Source organism: Argiope bruennichi, chromosome 11 (genome assembly GCF_947563725.1).
Source record: "Argiope bruennichi chromosome 11, qqArgBrue1.1, whole genome shotgun sequence".
Classification (NCBI taxonomy): Eukaryota; Metazoa; Arthropoda; class Arachnida; order Araneae; family Araneidae; genus Argiope; species Argiope bruennichi.
Window position 1 is genome coordinate 41128317 of NC_079161.1, and position 26261 is coordinate 41154577.

General features: G+C 34.6%; 1 protein-coding gene across 1 annotated transcript; it reads right to left on the bottom strand.

The window, feature by feature from the left end:
* Positions 1-17858: 17858 nt before the first annotated feature.
* Positions 17859-18677, bottom strand: LOC129956530 (uncharacterized). The gene has a single exon (XM_056068453.1). It carries the CDS (start codon positions 18675-18677, stop codon positions 17859-17861), a length of 819 nt encoding a protein of 272 aa, XP_055924428.1.
* Between the last annotated feature and the right edge of the window lie 7584 nt (positions 18678-26261).

Consider the following 26261-nt stretch of genomic DNA (forward strand, 5'->3'; position numbering starts at 1 on the left):
ATAATTTACTTCATTCCGAATGCCTCCTGACAATATTTAGTTATTTCTTTTAAAGCAGATGTAGTCACGAAAAGAGCAGTATAAGTTTCTTTTGTTAGCATGCCGGTATCACATTTCATATTTTTCCAGTCTTCCAACCAGTTCAAAAATCTATCTAAAAACTTATATCTTTTGTCAGTTTCAGATGATGTCAGTGGTTTTTTTATATAAATTATTTTCGCGTATTCCTGTGAATGGAGTTTTTTACATTAATAATATCCGATCATCTATTTATTATTCTTATATATTCTGCTGTTTCTTTGTAGTGTGGAACTCATATTTCCCTTCCAAATTCTTTAGACTTTCAGGTATAAATTTAATAAAAATTTTAAGTACTAATTTAACATTTTGTTTTTCTAAATTATTGGGCTCCAATGCTTTTAATGATAAATTATATGCATATTTAACGATGTTATTCTTTTCTGTTTCATACAATAATTTTAATGTTTTGAAGGATGCTGTATTAAAATCAACTTTATTGTCAGATTTACTACTAGAACCCTGAATTATTTCATCATTAGAGTGAATGATATTATCATTAGTTTCTAGAGCACATTTAATACAATCTTGTGAATTTTTTTCTCAGATGGTTTCTATAAAATTTCGGTAAAACATACACTTATCAGCATTATTCTGATTGATCCAGTTATTGCGAATATTCTTCAATAAATGAAAAAAAAAAGAATTTGTTCGTTATTTACCGGATGAGGATAAACAATTGAATATGACCGTGAAGGAAAAGCGAGCTGAGACATTGCTTTTTGATTGATTGAATTGTTGTCTGTTACTACACATATCACTTTAAAACCTATGTTTTCTAATCCAATAATAATTTTTTTAATGATTGTATGTAAGGCGTCTGCTGCTATTTTATTTACAGGAAGAATGTGAACAATATCTTTATATGACGATGAAATACTATTTATCATGAAAGTCATAACACTTGGTGGCTCCATTTTCAGAATTGTAACTGAAACGAAACTCCTTTGTAATCAAAGTAGGGTTTGATGTTCATCTCATCTATTTGAGGAATCACATTTTTATCTGCAGATAGTATGAATTGTAATTTCTGCTTAATGTACCGTAAGAAATGCAATTCGTTCTGCTCTGACTGAGGGCAAGTGTTGATAGGTATGCATATATTTCTCAAAGTCACAGGACGAGGTAACAAAATATAGTTGGATTTTCAGACAAATTTATATGCATGCAGAGCCATTAAATAAAATAATAAGCAGAATATCGTCATTTCATTGGACTATCTTCTACTGTGTTCATTTTCAATCATCAAGGCATATTGCTCTTTAATAAATACGATAACACTGCTTAATTTTTCTGGGTCTTATTTAAATTATCCATGGAATCATGAATCTGGGAAATAATATCTGAATTCAGCAATGAATTATTTGTCTTCACTTCTGGCAGATGCTCTAATATTTCATTTAAATTGCTGATGTTATTTGACAGTCTTGTTTTTCCAACAAAAGCTGACACTTCTAATAAATCATTTATTACAACAGACAACGTAGTTTCAAGACTAGGACTCAATATTCACGAATAAAATTTTGTTTTCTTTATGAATGATATTCCAGAAATTTTTCAAATTTACTAAAGAAATGCGCTGCTTTAGTTTTTCCAAATATTTAAATTCTCTTGTCTCATCGTATTTCTTTTTTTCTGTTATTTTTTCCTGGAAAGCTTTCTCTATATATTGTTGCTCCAGTTTCATCTTTTTTATTTCTAGATTTTCCCAATGAAATGTTGAAGATGAAATGTAAGAGGCACGTTTTGGCATGTTTTGGCATCTGAGATGGAATTGCTCCAGTGACTAGTCTCGTATATTTAAGAGGGGCACTTAATATTTTTCCTGACTCTGAATCAAATAGACTAGTTTCTCTTTCAATACCATTAGTTTTAAAATGTAATTCACAGACTTATAGTAAAGGAAATTATTTGTAAATATTGACTTCCTTTAATGTTTAATTTAAATACAGTAACACATATACAAAATAAAACAATATATACGTACGGAGAGTTTTTCTTTTGTTTAATCTGGGATATTTATCGTTATGTTGTATAATAAAATTTAACAATGTAAACGTAATTATAGACATATTAGTAAACAAAACATGTAAACATAATAATGGCAAATATTATAATTATTATTGATAATGATGAAACTAATGTGAAATTAATACTGCCTACATTACAGAATTTTATGAAATAATTCTTTTTATAATGCACTTGATTAAAATCGCGAATAATGGTTATTACCGAGCTATAAAAATTGTAAAGTGAGAATAAATGATTTTTCATTTAGAAACATTTGGCATGACTTTAAAATAATTAAATCAGCTTACCCTACTATGCTGCGTCGAATAAAATCCTTCACGATGTATGGCACTTAACCATTTCTTTTTAGGCTCTTCATTTTTAGGAAAGACAAAAACACTTAATCTTGGGCCCTTCCTGTAATTTCCATTACAGTTTGGAACATAACAAATCAAAGGCATTTCTATTCCTTATTTTTTGTAAATCCAAATGATTTTTCTTGCAGATAAAAAAAGCCGCTTTCTGTTTACTCAAACACAAAGAACCGCTGGCTAAAAAATGGCATGGGAAGGGAAGAGTTCAGTTCCTATCAGTAAACTTGATGAGGGCGAAATTCTTCCTTCGGTCCCCCAATTCACACCTATTCGTGTACCCTCTTGTGGCGAGACTTTCTGTGACGTAAGTATTCTGGACTTGACTATAGAGGGTTGTGGGATGACTCCGATCGTATAGGTAATCGATTAGCACTGCCATTCCTTGTTGGGCTCAGTGGTGGGCGGTGCCGTTGGTCCTCAACCCCCATCAATACCGATGGTCAAAAAAACCCATTCTCTCTTCAGTGGCAACAAAAAAACCCAAACTTGTTTGAAAAACCATTTCATAGATTTTTCATTATAAAATGTATTTCTGGAAATAGCGAAACATTTAATAATGTATCACCGTTTCTTGTTGAAAAAGAAATTACAGGAACACTTGGAGGAATCGCATTAACTCGCAAACTTCGCTCTGGAGACCTGCTTGTGGAGGTCAATATCCGAAAGCAAGCCCAACAGATTCTTAAATTAACAACTCTAGCTATGATAAAGTGAGTTCTCATACAGTAACAGTACAGTACAGTAACAGTAAGTTCTTCGAAGGGCATTATAACTTGTGGAGAGTTATTTAACGATTCCCTGGAAAAAAATTACCCATGAATTGATAATTTCAACTTTAGGGGAAATCTTCCTATTTTTATTCAAAATTTTTTGACTCCTCGAATTTTTCGTGTACGCGTCGGTAATGTTTATTCTTACCCTTTTATCCAAGCTGTGGGAGTTACACAAGGAAATGTCCTCAGTGTTACACTTTTTATTACTCACTTTAGCGAAATTCTATGCCAGATTCCTCCCATCTGTTCAAGGGACACTATATATTGACGATTTGCAGATTTCTGCTCAAGGCTGAAATATGCATCAGAACATCACCTGTGGAAAGCCTGTATGCTAACTGCAATCAAATGCCTTTAGATGTGCAACGTCGAAAATTACTGCACAATATTATTTCCGTGTGCAGTCGATACCGAAACACCCTGTTAGCCAGTACAGTTGGTCTTCGGAGACTTTAGGATGCATGGCCCTTCACATCCTTAACTTTAATAAGAGAGTTAAAATTCTACTTCAAGAAGCGGGACTTCATGATGTTGCAATTCAGACTTTTAATTGCTTTCCTTTCCTGCCTTGGAATATTCCAAAGTTTTCATTTTTGAATCCATTTTCTGGATTTGATATATCCACAACCGCACCAATTATTTTTCAGCAACTCTGTAACTATCATCGCTGTCAGTATTATTCCTACACAGAGGTCTTCACTGGCAGATCAAAATCTAATAAACATGTCGGCAGCGGAGTTGTATTACCAAATTAGACGCAAAACTACTCTCTACCCACATCATTCTCATATCTGATTGCTGAATTGGTCGCAATAATATATGCCCTTCAAGTGATTTCGACTACAAGTTCTCGCAATTTTTGTATTTATACCGACAATATGAGTGCTTTGGAGTCTCTTTCCAATTTTAGTTATCGGATACATCCAGTTGCTTTAGACATCTTGGTTTTTCTTCGCAACCTAGAAAACAGATTTTAAAATTTTGTTTTGTTGGGTTCCAAGTCTTATCGGAATACAGGAAAATGAGAGGGCTGATGCTACAGCAGAAGTGGCAAGCTCTCTTCTTTAGCGAGAGCCTCCACACAGCGATGCAAAGATATTTTATCTCGCCATGTCTGCATGTTGTGGCAACGATCTTGGGATCAGTAGACTTCCAACCAGCTGCATACGATTCGTTTGTGGCCTACCATCCCAATGCGGGGGCTCGATGTTAAATTAACTCGGCTCCGCATTGGTCATACCCGTTTCAGCCATAAACACTTTTTATTTTGTGAACCATGTGCAAAACGCACGATATGCCATACAGTTTTAAGTGTACATCATGTTTTAATTGATTGTCCTATTTTTAATAATCAACGGTTGCGGTTTTTTTAATTCAGTTTCCATAGACATCCGTGAGCTAGTAGGTGGCAGTCCTCACCCTAATATTTTTAAATTTTCACGCACCATTGGTTTGTTAAATTTTTTTTTAGGTTTATGTACAATTTAAAAAATCATGTCATATATTAATGCAATTGTATTTTAAGTTTTTAAAGTGTCTTTTTAATACATATGGATTAATTTTATAATAATAATTTTACCTAATTCAAGTAGCCTTTTAATATCATTGAGTTTAATTTTTGCCATTTGCGTGGCGCAGCACGGCCAGATTTAGCTTTTGTGCCAAAAAACTTAACCAACAAACCTCCATTTCATTTTAGTTCTTAGTTTAAGCTAAGCGTGGATCTTTGTGCCTGCAGTTTAGAAGAGCGGGGATTGGGACTTAGGCTTCATTCCTTGGACAAAGCATCGGCAATTTCATATCCGCACCATCATGCCACATGAGAAGGGATCCACTGTACGCTGACTGATCCGGTCCTTGGGAATGTAGTTAATTTGGTGACAATATCTTGGCCCAACTTGTCATGAATGTGTTGGCGGTTCTTTAAGTATTGTATTGAGCTCCTGCTGTCTGTGAGGGTCCAAATTTGGGAATTATCGGTCTCCAAGGTGAGGTCCAAAGGTCTGTTAAAGGCAAGAAGTTCAGATCGAAAAACTGAGCTGTGGTTTGGGTTTCTAAAACAATGCATCGATTACCCTCTATTTGATTTTAAAAATATGCCACTTCCAGTTCTCCCAGACTGCATTTTTCTTCCATCATTGTAGATTTTCAATGCTTGATCGGGGATATCACCAATGACCTCAAGGGCCAGCTGGCGCAATAACTCTGAATGTTCTCTGTGTTTTGTAATATTAATTCTGATGTCTTCCTTAAAAACAATATTATCATTGGAGTGTCACTTGAGTAAAAGGAGTACATGGCTCAACCTCCATATTCGCCAAACGCTGTCTCCATATAGAGAGTGATAAGAGTAGTATAAGTAATTTGAAGAGTTAGCATCTGCACCGAATCCACATTAAACCAAGAGGAGTGCCTTTTTTCAGCCTCTGATTGGTCGTCCAGTTCAGTACGAAATTTGAGGTCCTGTTATGGGACGCAAAACTTTTCTGTTTGGCCAAGTACTTTTCGAAATTTGCCCCTCTTTGCAGAGACAACAGCTGAAGATCGGCTTCGTATAGCACAATTTCATTTCTGTAGCAGTGTTTGAGGCCAGTAACGATTCTGGCTGTACTTAGCCGTTTTCGCTTTTTTTTCGTTACATGGCGCAACTACGTGATAAATCTGTTATAAGTACTCCAGAATAGGTCGGATAAGAGTAGTGTAAGTAATTTGAAGAGTCTGCACCGAATCCCTGCCTGAGATATATTAGAATAACCATTCCTGCTCGAGGCATCACTTAAATGAATAAAAAATAACATAAAACTGTAATTCTTCCCAATATTTGTAATTTAGTCCTAAAATAAATGCATTACTCACCTAATGATACAGTGTGCAGTTGTTAAAATAAATTCTGAAGATATGACAGCTCCACTACACTTTATCTTCTTATTCTTATAAATCGAAACCTGCAATAAGTAAATAATCTTTTTAAAAAACACGCGGGTATTAATGACTTTCTTAAAATTTATTAAAGATTATTAATTAAGAATTAAAAAAAAATTTTTCATCAAAATTAATGTTGATCATATTATACAGGGTGTTGCCGAATTCGACCGACAAACTCAAAGGGGTGATAGTTGGCATCAAGAGGGTAAAGAATCATCATATTACATGGGGTCCCAAACGACGTTTAGGGAGTGAAAAGCACAAAAATATAGGGAGTCGGAGAACTGTTGGAAGCTGTAAAAAATTAATAAATGGTATTTCAACGATGAATTTTTTTAAGTGAAAGCACATTCTTAAAGGCTATTTTTCATGTAAGTAACATGCCGATTTGATGAACTAGGTGGTCGTAAATTAATGAAATCGAAAAAGTAGTCTAGGACCCTTATCTAGAAAAATATTAAAACTTAAAAAAAAAAAAAAAGCTTGAAAAATATAAGGAATTTTATACTCTTTAATTTGATATATGTCTGTAGTGTGAAAACTGAGATGGTTTTAAAATATTAAAAATAAACTAAAATGTTTGCCGGGAAACATCGCTGCAACATCGACACCGATGTTTACAGAAGGTATTGCAAAATTCTACCGAAAAATTCTGAGGAGTGATAGTAGGCATGAAGGCGATAAGAATTTCCAAAGAAATATAAAGTCTCAAACGTCGGTGAAAATTTATTTGGGGGAATACAGATACAGCATGCATTTACAGCACAGATATTTTAACATAATAAAGGAGACAATGAGAAACTTTTATAAAAATTGCTCAATGTTGCGGCCGCGAAGTTCATTATACAACCGACACCGACGTTTAAAGGACCGCCGGATACGCTCAAACATACCAGGTGCGCCTGCGATTTCTCAAGCAGCGACGGCAATAAGTGCTAAGAGATCTTCCACTGTATCCAAAGGTATCTGATAAACAAGATATTTCATGTAGCCCCAGAAGAAGATATCCAAGGGATTTTGGTTCGGGGAACGTGCAGGCCAATCAACAGGTTCTCCGCGCCCAATTCACAGGATATGTATAATCTAGGTAGTTACGAACATAATTAGAAAAATACTCTGGTGCACCATCATGCATTAACCACATGTTCTGGCGTGCAATGACCGGTATTCTCTGGAGTAAATCCGGAAGAACTTTCTGCAAGAAAACAAGGTAATTTGCGCTACTGAGGCTTTCGAGCATAAGATGCGGTCCCAACAGATGATCTCCGAGAATTCCTGCCCAGATGTTAATACTAAATTTGTGTTGCACGTTCTACGAGATAAGTCATATGAGGATTTTTTCGGACGACCAAATGTGTGCATTGTGCGTGTTGAAGACGCCTTCTCTAGTAAAGCAGGCTTCATCTGAGAATAAAATTCTTGCATGAAAGAGTGTATGCGATGACGACGTGGGAAATCGTCATTGCATAGGAGTTGGACTTTCTGCAATTGGAAGGGGTACATGTTTTCAGCACGCGTGACTTTCCACACCATTTCGTGCCAAATACCCAATTCAGCTGCAATTGATCGCGTGCTTGTTGATTGGGTATCGGCAAAACTCGGTTTTCTGTTTCAGGTGTGCGCACACTTCGTTCTTGCCCTGCATTTGGCCTCGTTATTTTGAAGAATCCTGTCTCCCGCTACCATCGATCAATATTTGCAATGTTGCTGTGGTGTGGACAACGCCTACTTGGATATTGCACTAGGTATATTCTTTGTGCTAGGCGTCCATTACCATCCGCTCGGCCGTAATTAAATTCATATCCCTATATTCGTTATTTGTGAACATGTTGTTTGCGAATGGAACTTATCAACAATCAATTCTGCAATGCTCGCTGCTTTTATATTCCTAGAAAGCATGGAAAATTTACATATGAGAGCTTCTTATTCTCGACTACCTTGTCCCAAATCATCACATTCATAGGGCCATTCTCTTCGTCTGGCTAATTGTCTCTTCGATGTCTGCTTTTGCGATTTTTACAGAATAAACGTCTCCTGCGACCCTAAGTATTATGATAATTTTTCATCTTCTTAACACTTTACCGACCGGTAGCGGTTCGAACATACTATGCCATTTCACCGCCCGCTCAGCTGCAGATCGTCCGAGACACCGGCTCGGTTTCGGCCTAGACTGACGTGCGGGAATATATGTGCATTTCTTAAACTCTGGTAAAATTGTACGCTTCGTGTTATTGTAGGGTAACGAAATTTAATAAAATCTTTTACTTTAATCATATTAGTGTTAAACAATATTTATTTTATCTATTACAATCGTTTTCAGTTTATTATTTACATAAAATATGCCATAATCCATATAACAATATTTGTCGAAAAAAGAAGTTGTTTAATATTTTTTTAAACTATGATAGCGCTCGAAACAGTCACCTTTGTGTAGTGGGACGTTGCAGTATTTACAAGCGAAACCTGTTCTGCTTAGTTTTTTTTTACTCGCACAAACTCTGCATTGTCGTAGGGGTTTTTTACATTGACCGCTGGTCACTATATTTACTAGTTTATGCTTCCCGAAATTTGCGAGTCTTCCGGGATGATCAAATCGGGATGTGGTTCTTGTGGGTTCGGAATTAGGTAGATCCTTACCTTGTTCTTCAGTTTCGCAGTCTTCTATCAATGAAAGTGCCGCTTTGTGCAGAAAATTTTTATATGTAATCTTCTGTCCGTTCAAAGTTGTATATACTTTAAAGGAGTTAAAAAGTGCACAATTGAGGAAGAACATTACGACACGTTTCGTCCATTTTTTTGTTTTCCTAAAAATGGAGTAATAGGACAGATATTGATCTGCGCGATCTACGCCCTTCATATATTTATTATAATCTATTATTGAAATAGGCTTCTGTATGGGGCAATGTGATGTCCTGCTTCTGTTTCTAGATTCCACCATTTGTGCAGAATGTATTGTCGATATCATGTTTACATTTCTTTTGCCATTATTCCATACTTGTAATAAAATATTGCCATTTCTAAGAAATCTATGTTGGCCTCTTGAAAGCTTGACCGTTTGAAGTATTTGAGGAAAATCTCTGTTCTTTCGAATCGTCCCGCACAATCGCAATTTATCTTTTAAAAAAATTTTAGCTATGTTGACACTATTGTAATAATTATCTTGATATATATGATGCCACATGTTCTTATACGGTCCAATGACCGATAATACTGTCTCTTCTAATTTTTTTCCATCAGCGGCATACACACAAAAGTTGGATACGTATCCTGTACGAGCTTCAGACAGCACTCTAACCAGTATTCCATATTTTGTAATTTTTGCCGGATTATATGTTTTGATTGACAGTCTACCTCTCCACGGAATTACGCATTCATCTAGAGACAATTGTTGATCTGGTTTATATACGTTGTTAAATTTTTCCTTGAAATAATAAATGACAGGCTGGACCTTCACAAGCCTATGCGAATTAGGAGAAATATCGTTATTATTACAAAAATGCCAGCTTTGCATTATTTGTAAAAATCTGTTCCTGCTCATAACCTTCGAGAAGAACGGCGTTTCTATAGATGGGTCTGTAGACCAATAATCGTAGAGAATGTCCTTCTTTACTTGTCCCATGAGAATGATCAGGCCCAAAAATTTCTTCATTTCAGTCACCGTGACGTCTTTCCATTTTTTCGTTTCTGATGTAATTCTATATTTTTCCACAATTTGATAATGATATCTATTAGACTCCCTCACGAAGTGCTCAATCAGGTCACTTCCAATGAATAAATTCACAATATCCATTACGCTTTCAGAGGAACTTGGCATAATTTTTACGCCAGAGCTGCCTTCGAAAGGTTCCAAAATTATACTCTTGTCGTTCGTTGACCATGTATCATTGTTGTCTTCAACATTATTATTCATGTCCTCGTCTTCTGAATCACTGTATATCAGCGGTACAGGACGTCGCTTTCGAATGACTATACTACTGCTATCACTTTCGTCATCAGAACTACTTGCTGAACGCCAGTCAAGACAATCTGACAGGTCGTCGAGATAACACTCGCCGAGACTATCCTTTCCATTCATTTCTAAGGGCTAAAGCTTAGAAAAAAGCACCGATTATCTGAATAAAGAATGCTTGCTGCTTGATACTTGTCAATGTAAGGCCGTGTTCATTCGTCGCCTCAAATGGAGCGGTCACTTCGGGGCAATAACGTCACTGTGAACTTTGGTCTGTAGACCGGTCGAAAGACTCACTGGACAGTATGTCCCAATGGATCAGCATATAATGCTTTTCATTGGATGATGGAATCAGCGCCATCTGCAACCGCAACAAAACATTGTTATTTTGGAGAACTCAAAGGGAAGAAGCGAGACAATACTCCATGAGAACAGAACCGGAACTGCCTACTTGACTGGTTGAGAACCGCTGGCTGACTGCGCTGCTTGGAGAACTGCTGGTGGGCTTTTATCCCCGTCCAAGGCTGGGAATTTGCATAATACAACCTTCATATCGATGAAAAAATCCCGACTTTCCTCGCAGGAAAATCTAGTCGCACCCAGCTGCACGATGAAAAATCCCGACTCTTTTCGCAGGAAAATCTGGTCGCACCCAGCTGCACTCGAGAAAACGACAGCTGAATTTTTTTCAGGGCATGCTGAATTGGTGGAAAACGTAGTCACCACAGATCGGTCAAAAGTCGATTAATCGACGACCGGTCGGTAAGCGCTGGGGAGCAAACGTCGAATAATCGACGACCGGTTGGTAAGCGCTGAGAACAAAACGTCGATTAATCGACGGCCGGTTGGTAAGCGCTGAGAACAAAACGTCGATTAAGCGACGGCCGGTCGGTAAAGTGTTAAGGCCTACTATCACTTCTCTAAATTTACCTTTCGAATTCGGCAGCACCTTCTGTAAACATCGGTACCGATGTTGCAGGATGTTTCCTCGCAAACATTTTAGTTTTTCTTGAAAATCTTAAAACCACCTCAGTTTTCACACTACAGACTTATATCAAATTAAACATTATAAAATTGCTTATATTTTCAAGCTTTTATTTTTCTTTAAGTTTTAATATTTTTGCAGATAAGGGTTCTAAATTACTTTTTCGTTTTCATTAATTTACGACCCCCTAGTTCATCAAATCGGCGTGTTCCTTACATGGAAAATAGCCTTTAAGAATGTGCTTTCATTTAAAAAAAAATCATCGTTGAAACACCATTTGTTATTTTTTTATTAATTTTTTTACAATTTCCAACAGTCCTCCAACTTCCTATATATTTTTTGATTTTCACCCCCTAAACGTCGTTTGGGACCCCATGTTGTATGGTGATTCTTTTTCCTCTTGATGCCTACTATCACCCCTCTGCGTTTGTCGGTCGAATTCGGCAACACCCTGTATAATATAGTGATGGGGGAAAAAACCCGTATCACTGTGGAAAAGTTTGTAATTAATGTTTTTTTGCAGTTATGATATTACATAAAATATACATATTTATTACGATAAATATACAACGTTGTGAATATATTACGATAAAATGAAATTGTAGAATAAATATCAATAGTATTATTAGGATTAATAAGTTATTTACACCATTACTTCAGGAAACGTGGAACAAAACAACATATACACAAGTTCTCTAATTGTAAATTTTGCATAACTGCAATCATATTACATGCATGTGCATGAGGATCACTTCAATATTTGATCAATCCTCCACGAGCTGCGATGACAGAGCCATCCTTCCATTGCTTAAAGAATGAGACAAATTACCTTTTCCCCCTTCTCGCCGCACTATTTTTAGAAATCGGATGAAATACTCCGAAAGGACTGTATGATATAATAGGAGTGTGGGATGATGTCATATCTTGCTTTGTAGCAACTAAAATAATACATTAACACAATAAAATGTTTATTTTTTGATGATGCAGTTTTTTTTTGTCCACCACTATATATACCCGTGCATATATATACTATATACACATAAAGTGTCCCAGCAAGACCGGATAAACTCTGCACAGCCAGATTCGTTGTTTGGAATACATAAAAAATGCCCAAAGAACTGTACCTCTTCTACTCTATTTTCGAGAAAAACGCGAGAGAAAATGCATGACATCTTATCCGGTTTACGAAAAAAACCTTTATTCAAAACATGAACATCAGTACTTGTATACTTTTAAATAGGAAGATGTTCGAAATGTCCCCCGCGCATATGGAGGCATGTCTACGCGCGTCGTGGAATGATTGACTGTACACGTTCTAGAATCGTAGTGTCCACAAAAATAAACGTACTTTGGAGACGAGCAGCTAGGTCCATTTCTGAAGTAAGTGGGTCTCAATAAACCAATTCCTTTACATGGCATCCATAGAAAGAAATCTAAATGGGTCAGATCTGAAGATCATGGTGGGCATGAAACAGGACCCCGACGCCCAATCCAGTGGCCTGCGTATTCGATATCAAGCCAATGACGCACAAGAGGGCTGAAATGCGCCGGGGTTCCATCATGCTGGAACCACAGGCCACGCATTGCTGCTAAGAGCATGTCATCTAGGACATCGCTTAATACATCCCGGAGAAATATCAAATACGAATGTCCCGTGAGCTGTTCCGGCAGCAGATATGGTTCAATTAATCGGTTCCCTAGCATGTCGACCCTTACATTTACAGACCAGCGGTCCTGATGTCTCTGCGGGCGGATTGCATGATCATTGGAGCCAGACCACGTATGGCTGCTATGACTGTTGAAGACCCCATCACGTGTGAATCTTGTTTCATCCGTCGACAAGATACGTGCATTGAAATCATTATCGGCTTCATGTTGTTGCAATAACCATTCACAAAAGTCAATGCGTCGATGAAAATCTCTTGGATGCAGACCTCGAACGGTTCTCTAACGATATGGATATAGCTGCCATAATAGCTTGTGCACAGTACTGCGACTCACATTCATCTCCGTGGCTAGTGCGCGTGTACTCAACTCTGGAGATTCTTCCAGCCGTCGAAGTATTGCATCTTCATTTGCTGACGTAAGCGCACCGTGTGTTCTTCCACCAAGGTCGTACAGATTGTTTGTCGGGTACACGCTTCCAGTATTTCGCACTGGGAGAACGATGTGATGGATATCGACGAGAATATTCCCTAGCAGCTCGTAACGCATTACCATTACATTCACTGAAGATTAAATACATATCGCAACATTCCCCAGCGGAATATATTTTCATGTGAAAATTACGGTAGCTACTATATGCAGTCTTTTAAATACGTACAATTCCAACAACGGCTTGACATCGTTTCACGTGACTCGATATGCGCGTTGAACATTTCGAACATATTCCTATGCAAACTTATGCAAAATAAATACTAATATACTAAAATAAATTTGCATAAGTCTACTATAGTTAGCACATGGCTAGTAAAAATGTTGATAAAGTTACTTAATGTTTAGTTACTATTTTTTTTAGTAACGTTTTCATATTTCGAATAAAGGTTTGTAAACCGGATATGATGTCATATTTCTCTCGCATTTTTCTCGAAAACTATCGGCCGTAGAGGTACAGTCTCTGGATATTTTTTTATGTATTCCAAACAACGAATCTGGCTGTGCAGAGTTTATCCGGTCTGGCTGGGACACCCTGTATATTCAAAGATGGGCAGTAAAATAATATGAACATCCATCAAATAAGAGTGAACCTCACTTTTTGACTTAACTACAAATTGTATACTTCTTGCGATGGATGCATTGAAGTTTTGAACTTAGTTGATTATCGATCGAAAACTCACCTTTCCTGTACACATGTTACAATTGCGCAAGATGTGTGACAAATCCTTAAATATTTTTAAGGTACACTGTGGAAAATCTTGGCGTGCTGATCGAACTTCCCTACTCCGTATTTATAAAACAGTTATCCTTTCTTTGAACACGGGTGCATGGTATATAGGTGCTACTGTTCTTCAATTTTGCAGCGATAGGATACCATTCAATATTCTACTTTAAGGATTTGTTCTGAAGCTTTTCACACTTTGCCTGTGGAGAGCTTATGCATTATTCCGTGGTTCCTAAACGAAGGTTGATGTCAAATTGACTCGCTTCTGTGTAGGACACATTCCTTTCACGCGCAGGCATCCCAATTTTGGTGAAAGGGCGCCAAAGTGCCAAGCATATAGATTTTTAACATCAAGCATATTTTATGCTAATGTTTTTTAACTCCTATCCTTTTTAAGTCATCGTCATTCACTCTACAAGACTTGGCGCATGAAAATTACATCAGAATATTTTTAACTTATTAGAAGCCATTGGATTTAACTTCTGTTTTTAGCTCTTTTTTTCTCACTGTTTGTGATTAACCTTTTTTCATTGATTCTTCATTTCTTTCCATCACTGTTTCACTTGATGTTTTTAACATTTTACAATCTTGAACGATTTGCAAATAGCGTCCAAAATCAACTTCCAAATGCACTCCAGCTTTCCAAATAGAAATGCAAATCCAGAAATCAGAAGCTCTGAAAACACTTCTCTTGCTAAAACATGGGTATTTGGGTTTGTGAAAAATCTTTGCGACCACAGCCAAACAAAGAAAATCTGCTTAAATAGTTCACATTTTTCAAACACATGCGAAAATGGCTGTTAACTATATAAGTCATCTAAAATTATATTTCAACGTGTATTGTTGATAATATGTGCTATAAAACTCGCTTTCCTTTTTTAAAAAAATGTCAAAATCAATATTTTATTTAATAAAAACGCAGCAAAATTATTAGTTATAGAATTTTTTTCATTGAAACTCGACATCGCTTTTATCATTTCACTGTTAGAACAGAACTGTGACCAGATTATTCACTGTGAACAGATTATTTACATTCCTACTATAGCGATTTTGCAGAATCATTCGAATGCACTGATTATTATTGTGTTGAACTTATTGAAGAGGCAAAACGTGATCTTTGCAAGCAGCAATCCTTTAACGGCAAAAAGAATCCTGACCCTTAATTAGTTTTTATATTTAAATAAGACATTAAGAATTCTTGTAAAAAGCAACAGCATGATATTTATCTATATATATAGAATGCAACTGTTGCACAATAACGTTGATATTTTTAATTTTAAGTTTCTTGCATTTCGTATCTCTCACTGTTGCTTTATTTACAGATTATTTTTATTTTTTTATTCGCTCTTGCTTTAATATTGTTTTTTAAACTGAAACTTTCTTGCATGCTTAGGCTCGAACATACATGACATAATTATAATTAATTCGAATTATCATCCTTTATTATATTTCTCAACACTTACTCACTGTCTTCATTAAAAAAAATTCTGATGTAATGCAGAAATATAGAAAGGGGGTACCAGCTCAAATGTCGTCCTCGTTGTCTGATCGCGGTTCAATATTATGAAATCCGTTCTAAAATAGTCTTAGTGAGTTTTAAAATTAGACTGTTATTAACTAAACTAAACTCAGTAAAAAATTGTGAACTATGTGCGTGTCTCAGTAGTCAAAAAATGATTTGCGCGCTGACATACGAATTCAACTAAGTCATTAAATTCAATGCAACTAATCAAATTAAGAATTTGACCATATTTACCATCCAAGGGTATTTTCTTATAGGGACCACTTTCCGTCCATTTTGTACCACTTTGGGATGAGAAAATGCTGCGTAACCACAAACTGAAAATTGTTAGAATTCATAAGTGAGATCACTGTTAATTTTTAAATTGCTTCCTAAAAATAAGATGAAATTATTATTAAAAAACCAACATTTTCGAAAATGCTCAATGACTTTTACTGAAAAAGCTAAGTGGATGTAAGATTTTAAGTGTTCCATTTGTTTGATAATTTTATACAAATCAAGGGCAAGTGTTCAAAATGAGATTGGGGTCAGTTGAGTTATTGGAAACAAATTTTGTTGGAGATGTTGTCACTTCCCTTCCCGCAATTTTATATGCTTATATGTGATAGAAAACAAGCCTATGAATTATCTGATTGCATAATCATATTTTACAATGATTCATTAAACAATGCTTATATGTCCAATTACCCCAGAGTTTAAGGATAATTGGGATACCCACAGCCGTTGTTATGACTTTTTGATCACGGTAACGAACCAATTTTAAAAGAATATATTTGAAATAATGTAAAATTAGTATATTTCCTTAGAATTTATTTGTTTGTTCTCTATTACCTCAAAAGCACCAATTTTCAGTAAAAACACATTTTATTTTATTTATATCATCGTGGCTGCTCAGCATGCAAATGCGCACACTGCTAAAAGGTTATTTGGTGCCCGATACTGCGCCAGTCCAAACGAGAAACCGCTCTTTTCTTTTGAATATGTAATAGATTTTTTTAAAACTATTTCAAGTTTACTTGTTAAATTATTCTCCAGCTCTTTAGGTTAAATTAGAGAACGATAATCTGAAGTAATTTACAAAGGTATTAAATTAATGTGCACTTTGTTGTCGCGCAAATGATGGTTTTTCGTCAAAAGGAAGACTGAAACGAATTCATTTTGATCATACCTTCAACCATATGATTGGTGCAGCATGGCATGATCTGGTCTCTTGTACAATACAACAACAAGAATCGAGTGATTTCATGGAATTAAATGCTCATCCGTCCGTCAAATATTCAGAAGAATAAAGTCTGGCATAAGAAAATGAAGATCTTGCTGAGGATAAAAATTTGGGTTTGACAACAAAAGTTTTAAAGATATGTTAGTAGGAAAATGTTCTTGTCTTGAAAATGTTTTAAAAAATCCTCGTTGTTGAAATTACAGTGAAAAAAAAATAAAAAGAACCGATGATTATTTCGCGAATATAGTGTCTCCATGTTTTACAATAATTTATTTTCATTTGCAATGCTATACTTTGTCTTATTTAAACTATTTGTTTGCCATCTGGCCTGAAAATTTTTTCTTTCATCTTCAAAAGTTATATATTCACAAAATGCTTTTTGCTGTTTTATATTGTTTGTCTTGGTTAATGTAGGACTTTTCACCTAACTCTTCCATATTATTGTTTTGCATCTCTTGGAAGAAATCGTTAGAATTAGGTAGAAGATACAAGGAATTACTTAGTTTTATTTTGCTCAGTTGAACAGCATGTCTGTTTTTAAAATGACTCTTTGAAAATATTTAACATTACAAATAATTTTCTTACGTTTGCAGTCATCATTTCTTGTAAATTGGGAGCCGACAATTCCCTGCAAAAAAAGTATTCAAATTAATAATAACAAACCACCAATTAGATTTGAAAGTTTAACAATTAAACAGGCCATGAAAAGGTATTTTGTTTTATAAAGTGTTCTATTAGTAATATAGGCTATGATAAGATAAAACTATATGAAAAAGAATAATTTTTTTAAGAGTAGCAATTTTTTTCATTCTCACTTTTGTAAAATGAAGATGTTTGCATTTAAGTTATAAGAAACCAAAACTCACCCCAACGACTACCGAGGGAAGAACAGGAAACACCATTTCCGCTAACGGCTTTTATTTGAGTCATCACTGACACATACACACATATTCGAATGATACATTTCTAAAAATCGGGATTATTTGGGAGGTGACGCAGCGCCCTCTTTCGGAAAAAGAATAATTCTTAACACTGGCCTCCGATGACGAATGTCATCAAAAAGTCAAACATTTATAATTAAACAGATTACTAAAATGAATTGAACATACATTAAAATATTTTAAAATACACAAAAGGAATCAAGTAATGTCAATAGGAAGTTTGACGAGTTTATAGATGGGTCTTTTTAACCCTCCATTTGCAGTTTTTAGATTAACTGCTCTAACGTAGTTAGAAATTCCCTCAAAGGTCTCTACGACTCTTGCCATTTTCCACTTGATTGGAAGTAGATTGTCGTCTCTTATCAATACCAAATCGTTGACCTTTAAATTTGCACCAGGAGTTTTCCACTTGTTTCTCACTTGCAACTGGGTTAAATAATCTTTGGACCAGGATCTCCAAAAGAACTGTGAAATCTGACTTGTCAATTTTAATCTATCCTGAATCGAGATCTTTTGATCCGTCAGATCAGGCTCCGGGATTTTCTGTAACTCTGACCCTACAAGGAAATGGTCAGGCGTAATCACTGAAAAATCATCGGGATCATTCGACGCAACAACCAATGGTCTGGAGTTCAGTACTGCCTCGGTCTCCACTAGAACGGTTGAAAACTCTTCATTTGTCAGGATTTGACATCCTATTACTCGTTTCAAATGATACTTCATCGCTTTCACAGACGCCTCCCAGAGTCCGCTGAAATGTGGGGCCGATGGGACATTTGTTCTCCGGACAACACCTTCGTTGGCCAAATACCGACCAATCGTCTCCGAACTCCATAATTTCAGAACATGTTTAGCCTTGACGAAATTGGTCCCACAATCACTGAATATCTCGGCGGGTTTCCTTCTGCGTCCAACAAAGCGCTTGAAAGATGCAAGAAACGCATCAGTACTCAGGTCACTGACGAGCTCCAGGTGAACCGCTTTCGTGATGAAACAAACGAAGACACAGACGTACATCTTCACGGGTCTCACATCTCTTCCACGACGAGGAGTGGTCAGAAATCTCTACCTGGTATGACACGCGACGTAGGCAAGTCGGCCATTATTTGCCTCGAGAATTCTGCACGAAACCGCGCACAGTTTCTCACGATTTTTCTTATGAATGATCTGGCTCCCAAAATCCAATAGACCTGTCTAATTGCAGAATGAGCTGATTGAACTCATGCACGAAGATAGTTTAAATCGTACAGTATTATAATCATAGTTGTTACTGGATGCTGTTTTGGTAATATCAAAGGATGTTTTACACTCGCTGGCAAACTGGAGTTTCCAATTCCTCCCCCAACCTTGAGAAGTCCTTTACTATCCAAAAATGGATTAAGCTGAATCAATTTATCTGCACTCAACACATTTCCTTCTCTAGTACGGAAATTCCAGTCGGAAATTCAACCTTCTGAACCAAATGTATAATCCTCTCCTCTTTCTCGCGACTCTTTCAACTCCAAACATTCCAAATACGGTGTCGAAACCCTATTTCCTCTACCATTTCCCACCAATCTCAAACACCAAGCAACCACATTTTGCACTCTTTCAGAAAAAGAATAATTTTTAACAGAAGATATGCCGACGTTCTTCATAATTATATTTTCATATATACTAATAGTCTTCGGCGACCAGCTGCTCGCCCAAACTATTTATATTTAAAATAATTGTGAAACGAAAGAGTTAGTGCTCCAGTCAAAATCATTGTTCAGATTTCGCCAATTTTCTTGAACCGTCAACTGAGTGTCACACTAACACGATTTCGCCTTAATCATAAATATTTTATCTGTAAACATTCATTTCACTCGAATCCAGCTCCAATATGCTCAAAATACGATACAAAACTGTTCGACATACTTTATGTGAATGCTCTGAATATCAATTCTTTAGAAAAAATCGTTCGGTATGCTTACTTCCATTTGAGAGAAGTGCTAGACAAACCTTATTATGCTAATATTCTCTAATTTATTCGGGACTTTGGTTATATATATATATTATTTAATTTCTCATTACATTCTCTATTCTGTTTTTTACATGAATATTGTTTTAAGATATATTCTTTAACTTAACCTGCGTTTGGCGGAGGTGAACCAGTACTGGCCTTGGTGCCATAAAAGAAAAATTCAGTCAATGAAATGCTAATCAAAAAGTTGAAGTTTGAAAGCTAACATAAAATTGAAAATGAAAGCTTTATTAAGATTGTATTATAAAAGCTAAAGTTTGTGACACAAAAATATATGGACTTTATGTAACTAATTATTTCAAGCAGTAAAAAATTTGTTCTTCGATTTTCTAGCTGCAATTGGAATTGCTCTGAGTGGAATTTGTGCGGGTCACTGCACATTTCTATCCTTTGAGCTTCAGTTGCCTCCACTATAAGTTTCATATAATTTGTATTTTGCGCCTTTACAATCCAATATTCCTTCCTTCATTCTAGAAGCCATTTTTCTTTCATTTCTTCTTCGCATGTAATTTTATTTTCTTAGCAAGAACTATTTACATTCTAATTTTAATTGCAATTATTTAATCAACATTCTAAAAATTATTTAACAAATAACATCGTAAATTGATAAAATCAAAATATGTAATGACAAATTTAAAAGCAATGAGAAGTCGATTTCAATTCACAAATTGTTATAATCACGTAGTAAACATAATCAAAATTACCATTTAGCCACACATTGTATTATTCTATGCAGTGACAAAATGAAAGAAAACAAAAGCAATGAATTTCAAAATTAAACTGGCCCGCGCAATCGGCTAATATAGTACGTGGTCTTTCACTAACACATTCAGAAAAACATTTCAGGGGGGAAAAAAGAATGAAATTACAAAGTAAATTAATATCAATTCTAATTATAATGTATATAAGAGAGATATCTGGATTTCTAAGGCTATTGATGATGTAAAAAATGAAAATAATGATAGTGGCATTTAATAAATAAAGAAGAATATCAGTTCATGAATTTTCATAAACTTATAAATAGCTTGCGATATATTTTCTTCATTGCGGTTTTGATATAAATTTTGAAATCATATTGAATCTGAAAATTTTTTTAATGAGCAAAAACCGGAATGTATAACGATAGGGATTATATTTAACATCGGTATCTGAACCGATGTTACCAATATTTGATCTGAAAGTGAAAAAAAAAAAAAAAATCATCCTGTTCTTTACATCGAACTATTTATTCGAAGAAACAGTTCTACTTTGAATTTGACAAATAATAATAATAATAATAATATTTATTCCTAATTAAAGTTCTTGTTTGTTTTATAAGAAGTTCGACCTGTTTTTCAACTGTTATTTCTTCTTAAAAAAGTAAAATTTAAATTAATTAACAAGCTTAGTTCGATAGTTGACTTTATAATGTAACGGTACTCTACATTTAAAGATATAGTATTGCGTAATGGTGATATTTGATACTAGGATATTTGAAGCATTTACAAATTTTTACAATTCTATGTTTTTGCCATGTTTAACTAAACATTGTAGCATAATATATATAAGTTTTTCCTTTGTTGTTCTGTACTATATTCACTTGACAAAACAGAATAAACTGAACACGTACAATGTTTAAAAAAATTTGTTTCTACATATTCGTCTCAACCTATCTTATCAAAATACTTCTATCTCGTGCATTTTTTCGAAACTCTATTTCATTTATTTTTATTATGTTGATTAAATTCATATCAGGATCTTAAAATCTACCACAAAATCCGTTATGTTTAACAATGTTTGTATTCGAAAATGTTTTCGAACAATGTAAACTCATTCGATTACCTCCAATAATTTATGGAACTGCATAATATAACTTAATTTTATGGTTTAAATTACAAAAATGCAACTTACATGAGATACAGCGAAAAAAGGTACCACGAGTGTAAGAATATACATGACCCAATGTTTCCGAAAGCTTTTGAACAGAAAATAAGCAAAGCTATTCATCGCAAAATCACACTATCGTCACACAATAATCTCCACTTGTACATTTAGTATTTATATTCTGGTAGCTTTTTAATTGCGCAGTTATGTCATTATTTACAGCATTTATTATTTCATGTAAGACAGTGTTCATGGAAGTCATTGCATTCATCTCTTATTGTTTATCAAAGTTGTTAACGTTTTTGTTTGATTTTACGAAATAAAATCGTTTATTTGTTTTAGTCATTAAAGAAAAGCAATTTAAGTAAACAGGAAGTCAATATTCGGTAATTTAGTGATTTTACGAAATAAAATCGTTTATTTGTTTTAGTCATTAAAGAAAAGCAATTTAAGTAAACAGGAAGTCAATATTCGGTAATTTAGTGATTATGTTTAGAACATCCAAATTAATCTATGACATTAAATTTCATTTCTATTACAGTAGGAGATAATTACTATGCTTTATAAACAATGCTTTTGTTTCTTTGGACAAACCTTTGGAATAAATTGATTTAACTCTGCAATTCTTTTATTGACGCATCTAAATACTTTAATATTATTCGCAATTTAGTGTGAAATTTGGCATTATTCAAAATAAAAATAAGGATAATGAAAAAGAAAAAAAAGTCAAGTTTGTCAATATTTTTTATTTGCAACTGAAAAGCTCGGAGTATTTAGTTATACATGATATTTGGTTTATACTGTTATAGTTATGAACTTCGAGTTTCGAAATAACATTAGAACTATTTCGTGACAGAACTAATAATTTTAAACTGTAATTATAAAAACTACGTGCGAAATTTTATTTGTACGGAGTATTTTATAATAGATTTTCTCCGATGGTTCGGAAACTTTTATTATGCGTGTGCGCACGCATTTTGGAATTTTTGCGCCATTATCTTACTTTATCAATTTTATTTACTTTCAAGAAAAGGGGAGGAGGGCAGAATAAAATACAAACTAAAAACAATTTTTCAGTAAGCGTAAATGTGTTCGAAAGAAAAAGCTTCTATTGGAAAAGAAGCTTATAAATGATCTGTCCCATTATATATATATAATTTTTCTTTCTTAACATTCGATTTCACACGCTCATTTTCTTTGTTAAATTAATAATTAAAATCTTCAGTCGTTGTATGGCAGTTTTAAATGAAGACTGAAACGCTTAACTTTGCTCATTAGAAGTCGGTATAATGAGATTTTGAGTATATTTTTTGCGTATAACACAAGTATATCAGAAGTCATGTTTGTGATATATTTGCTTATTGAGCTCGAGATATTGCCATATATACTAAGCCATTCAACTTACAATCTTCTAACGTTTATAAATGTTAAATTATTAATATATTTTAATCTATAAATTATTTTCCTTCTTGTCACTTCGAATATTCAAAGTCGGTTGCTTCATGCAATTTATGCATTTGATTGCATTATAGTACAGATTAAGGGTGAATGGTTGGTTTTCATTGCATTTAACGCAAATGGGAGTAGTAATTTTATATTATTTGGTTGGATGAAAAAAAGAAAAACAATTAAAGTATTGTTTCAATTTGTCGATGAAGAGGGTTAGGATTTTTTTTTTTTTGTCGAATTAACCACATTTTAATGAAATCGAGAAATTACAAAGATTGTCATTAAGACATTTTCTGAAAGTTAGTTGTTACACATGAAGTAACATCGCTAAAATCTTATAAATCATTATTTGTAATTTAAACTTGACCAAACATTTTGGATGATATACCTAATTTAATAAAGAACGTATTCTAATCTTTCTTTCGTTTTCAAACAGCTGCCTTATAGTTGTTCTTTCCACTTCAGTAATCGGAAGTAATATCCAATTCGTATATAAATTTACTTCTATCTCACAACGTAATGCAGAGTGCTATTTGTCCTGTCGCGGACGCCAATCTTGTGTCAACATTTGTGGATACAGACCAAACCTACTTTCTAAATTATCCGTTTGTAATCTTCCTGGTAAAATAAAATCGAATCAAAACTCTTATTTACAATAAATTTCTATTTCTGTAATCGCATTTGTAGTTACTTTTAAAGCAGCATGTGTTTCTTTCGACAATCCTGCAGCTGGACGGCCCATTTGTTCAACCAATTTGCGAATTGAACCTTTCATGATTAGTCATGTATGATAGAGGCTGCTTAAACTTATCATTTTCCTTTAAACCCACACAAGAGGATTTTACATTCGTAGCCTTTCATCAAGTCAACATTATTTTAATAAAAGCTGTATCTGCGAAATGTTGAGTTTCATATTTATTACCAACCTCCTGCAATGCCTCAACTTTACTCTCATTAAAAACCTGTGAGGCAAGACTGACATTTTGTTTCTCTAGACTAGAAGGAGATAAAGCTTTTAATGTTAATTTATAGTTATGTTTAACTAAGTTATTAGCATCAGCATTATGTAATTTTCTAAGTGATGCAAAAGAAGATCGGTGAAAACTTTTTCCTTCGTTTCCTTCAAAATTTAGGGCAGGGGAGGATAAGAATTACCATCATTTTTTTTGGTTCAACCAATTATTTCGTACACTTTTAAGTAAATTCACTAAATCAGTCGTATAAAACAAAGTTCTTTTTTTTTTTATCACATGACTGAAGATAAACCATTCGAAATCTTTTTTTTAATCGACCTGAGTATCGATGAGTATTGCACTTCTGCTAATCGAATTGTAATCTCTAACCACTGCAATGACAAGAAAAATCAATGTTTTCTAAATTATGGATTATTTTCCTTAACATCCAATACTGATAATCATATTTTAAGTTTTTAACTGGCCACACATGTCCAACATCTTTGTAAGAAGAGCTCCAACAATGCAATTGGCAAGAATTTTATAGACAAATTCCAGATATCGCCGCGCATGCGCAGAGCACAACTATGACCGCGTGCTAAAATTGGCACAGAAAAACACATGAAAATGGTATCATTTCAACTTCAAACGAAAAAAGACATTATAATTAAATTCTCCGGTTATGAATAGGTAATGTAAATATCACTTTAATACATAAATCATATTATGCAGTTCGAAATAAAATAAAAATTTGCCCGTGTGGAGCTATCGGCTATGTTGCATGGGGGATGTCAACATGGCGTCATTTCTAACGGACATCATTAAAATAAGAAAATAAGCATAACTTCTCATCTACTGCATCGAATTACACAAAATTAGTACCAAAATGATCGGAATTGCAAGATCTCCACGAAAAACAAATGCGCCCGGGCTGGCTCCCGATTTAGTGTAATACATTTTTATCTCTATTGGAACACAACCTAAGGGAAGAAGAAAAACACATTTAATATTTCACCAAAACTTGCTTTGAAGACACTAATCGATTTTAGAATTCACTCCGAAGTAGATATCCAACAAGAAACCCGCACTTTCTTGTGGAAAGCCAGTAGCAATCAACTTTTTACTACTCCGGACTACTCGGGGGCTTCACTCGGTGAGCGAAAATGGCTAAGTCCGCCAGTTTTTTCGCTACAAAGGTAATAAATATTTCACTAAACACAACAAAAATTATATGTAGCTGTGCAGAATCACTTGCTGCATTCACATATAAAATTTGAAACACTGGCTCCAATATTTCAAGCGAAAACTAAGATCAAAGCGAGAGCGGGAAAAAAAACTGCGACCACTTTGATCTTAGTCAAAAGGCCGAGAAGCGATAAAGAATTTCAAATTAAAATGAAATTTCAGAGGGAGTTCCCCCACTTCAATTAACCTCCCCCCTAACAAAAAAGGCTTCAGTGCCCATCTCGCACAGGCACAACTTTCTCCGTATGGGACACGAACTGCAACTGCAACAAACACCAAATTGCCTGATTTATAATCAGCATATGGTTTTATGTGAATCTCATCAAACTGCAATATAACTTCTTTTTTTTTTTATCTAAATCTGATAAATAAGGTTTAATAATGGTTTAATAATTTAAAAAGTATTTTACATTTTGCTCTAATTGAAGGTTAATGCCTGGTGATGAGCATAGATTTTGAATTGGTGTGTGGTAGGGCGGAATAAGTTTACTACTTTTTCTAATAAATTGATATGCATCTGAGGCCAAGCCATACAAAAGTGTATAAAACAATACGTTAACTTTCTCATTTCTTTTAAACATAACTGCTCTCATATGAATTGGAAAAAGGATCCTCATTACTATGCACCATGATCTGAAGCACATTTTATAACAGAATTCCGAAACATCTTTTGGCTCTTCTTCAAACACTTTACTACAAGTGGAAAGAATATTGGAAAGTAAATTAAAACTATGAGCCTATAGAGGAAAAGAATACGATCCAACTTTTAATCGCTTAACATTCATGAAAAATACATTTACCTGAAATATTTCATTTATTAGTGCAGAATACTTTATTTGAGGACAAGGAGAATCGATTAGTTTTACAAAAGGTAGATATAAATCCTTTCGAATTCTAGTCTATAAACTAGGTAACTCAAAATTACTTACCTTGAAATTAAGTTCTTTCAAAGAGCCAAATGTCCTGGACTTTTCATGTTTCATTTTCTTTAATACTGGCCTCAGTAGCCTGAATGAGATATCTCCTTTCTCTCTCGTTCCTTCAGGACAATCTCTTTGGATCTTAGAAGCATGACAATCTGGATAT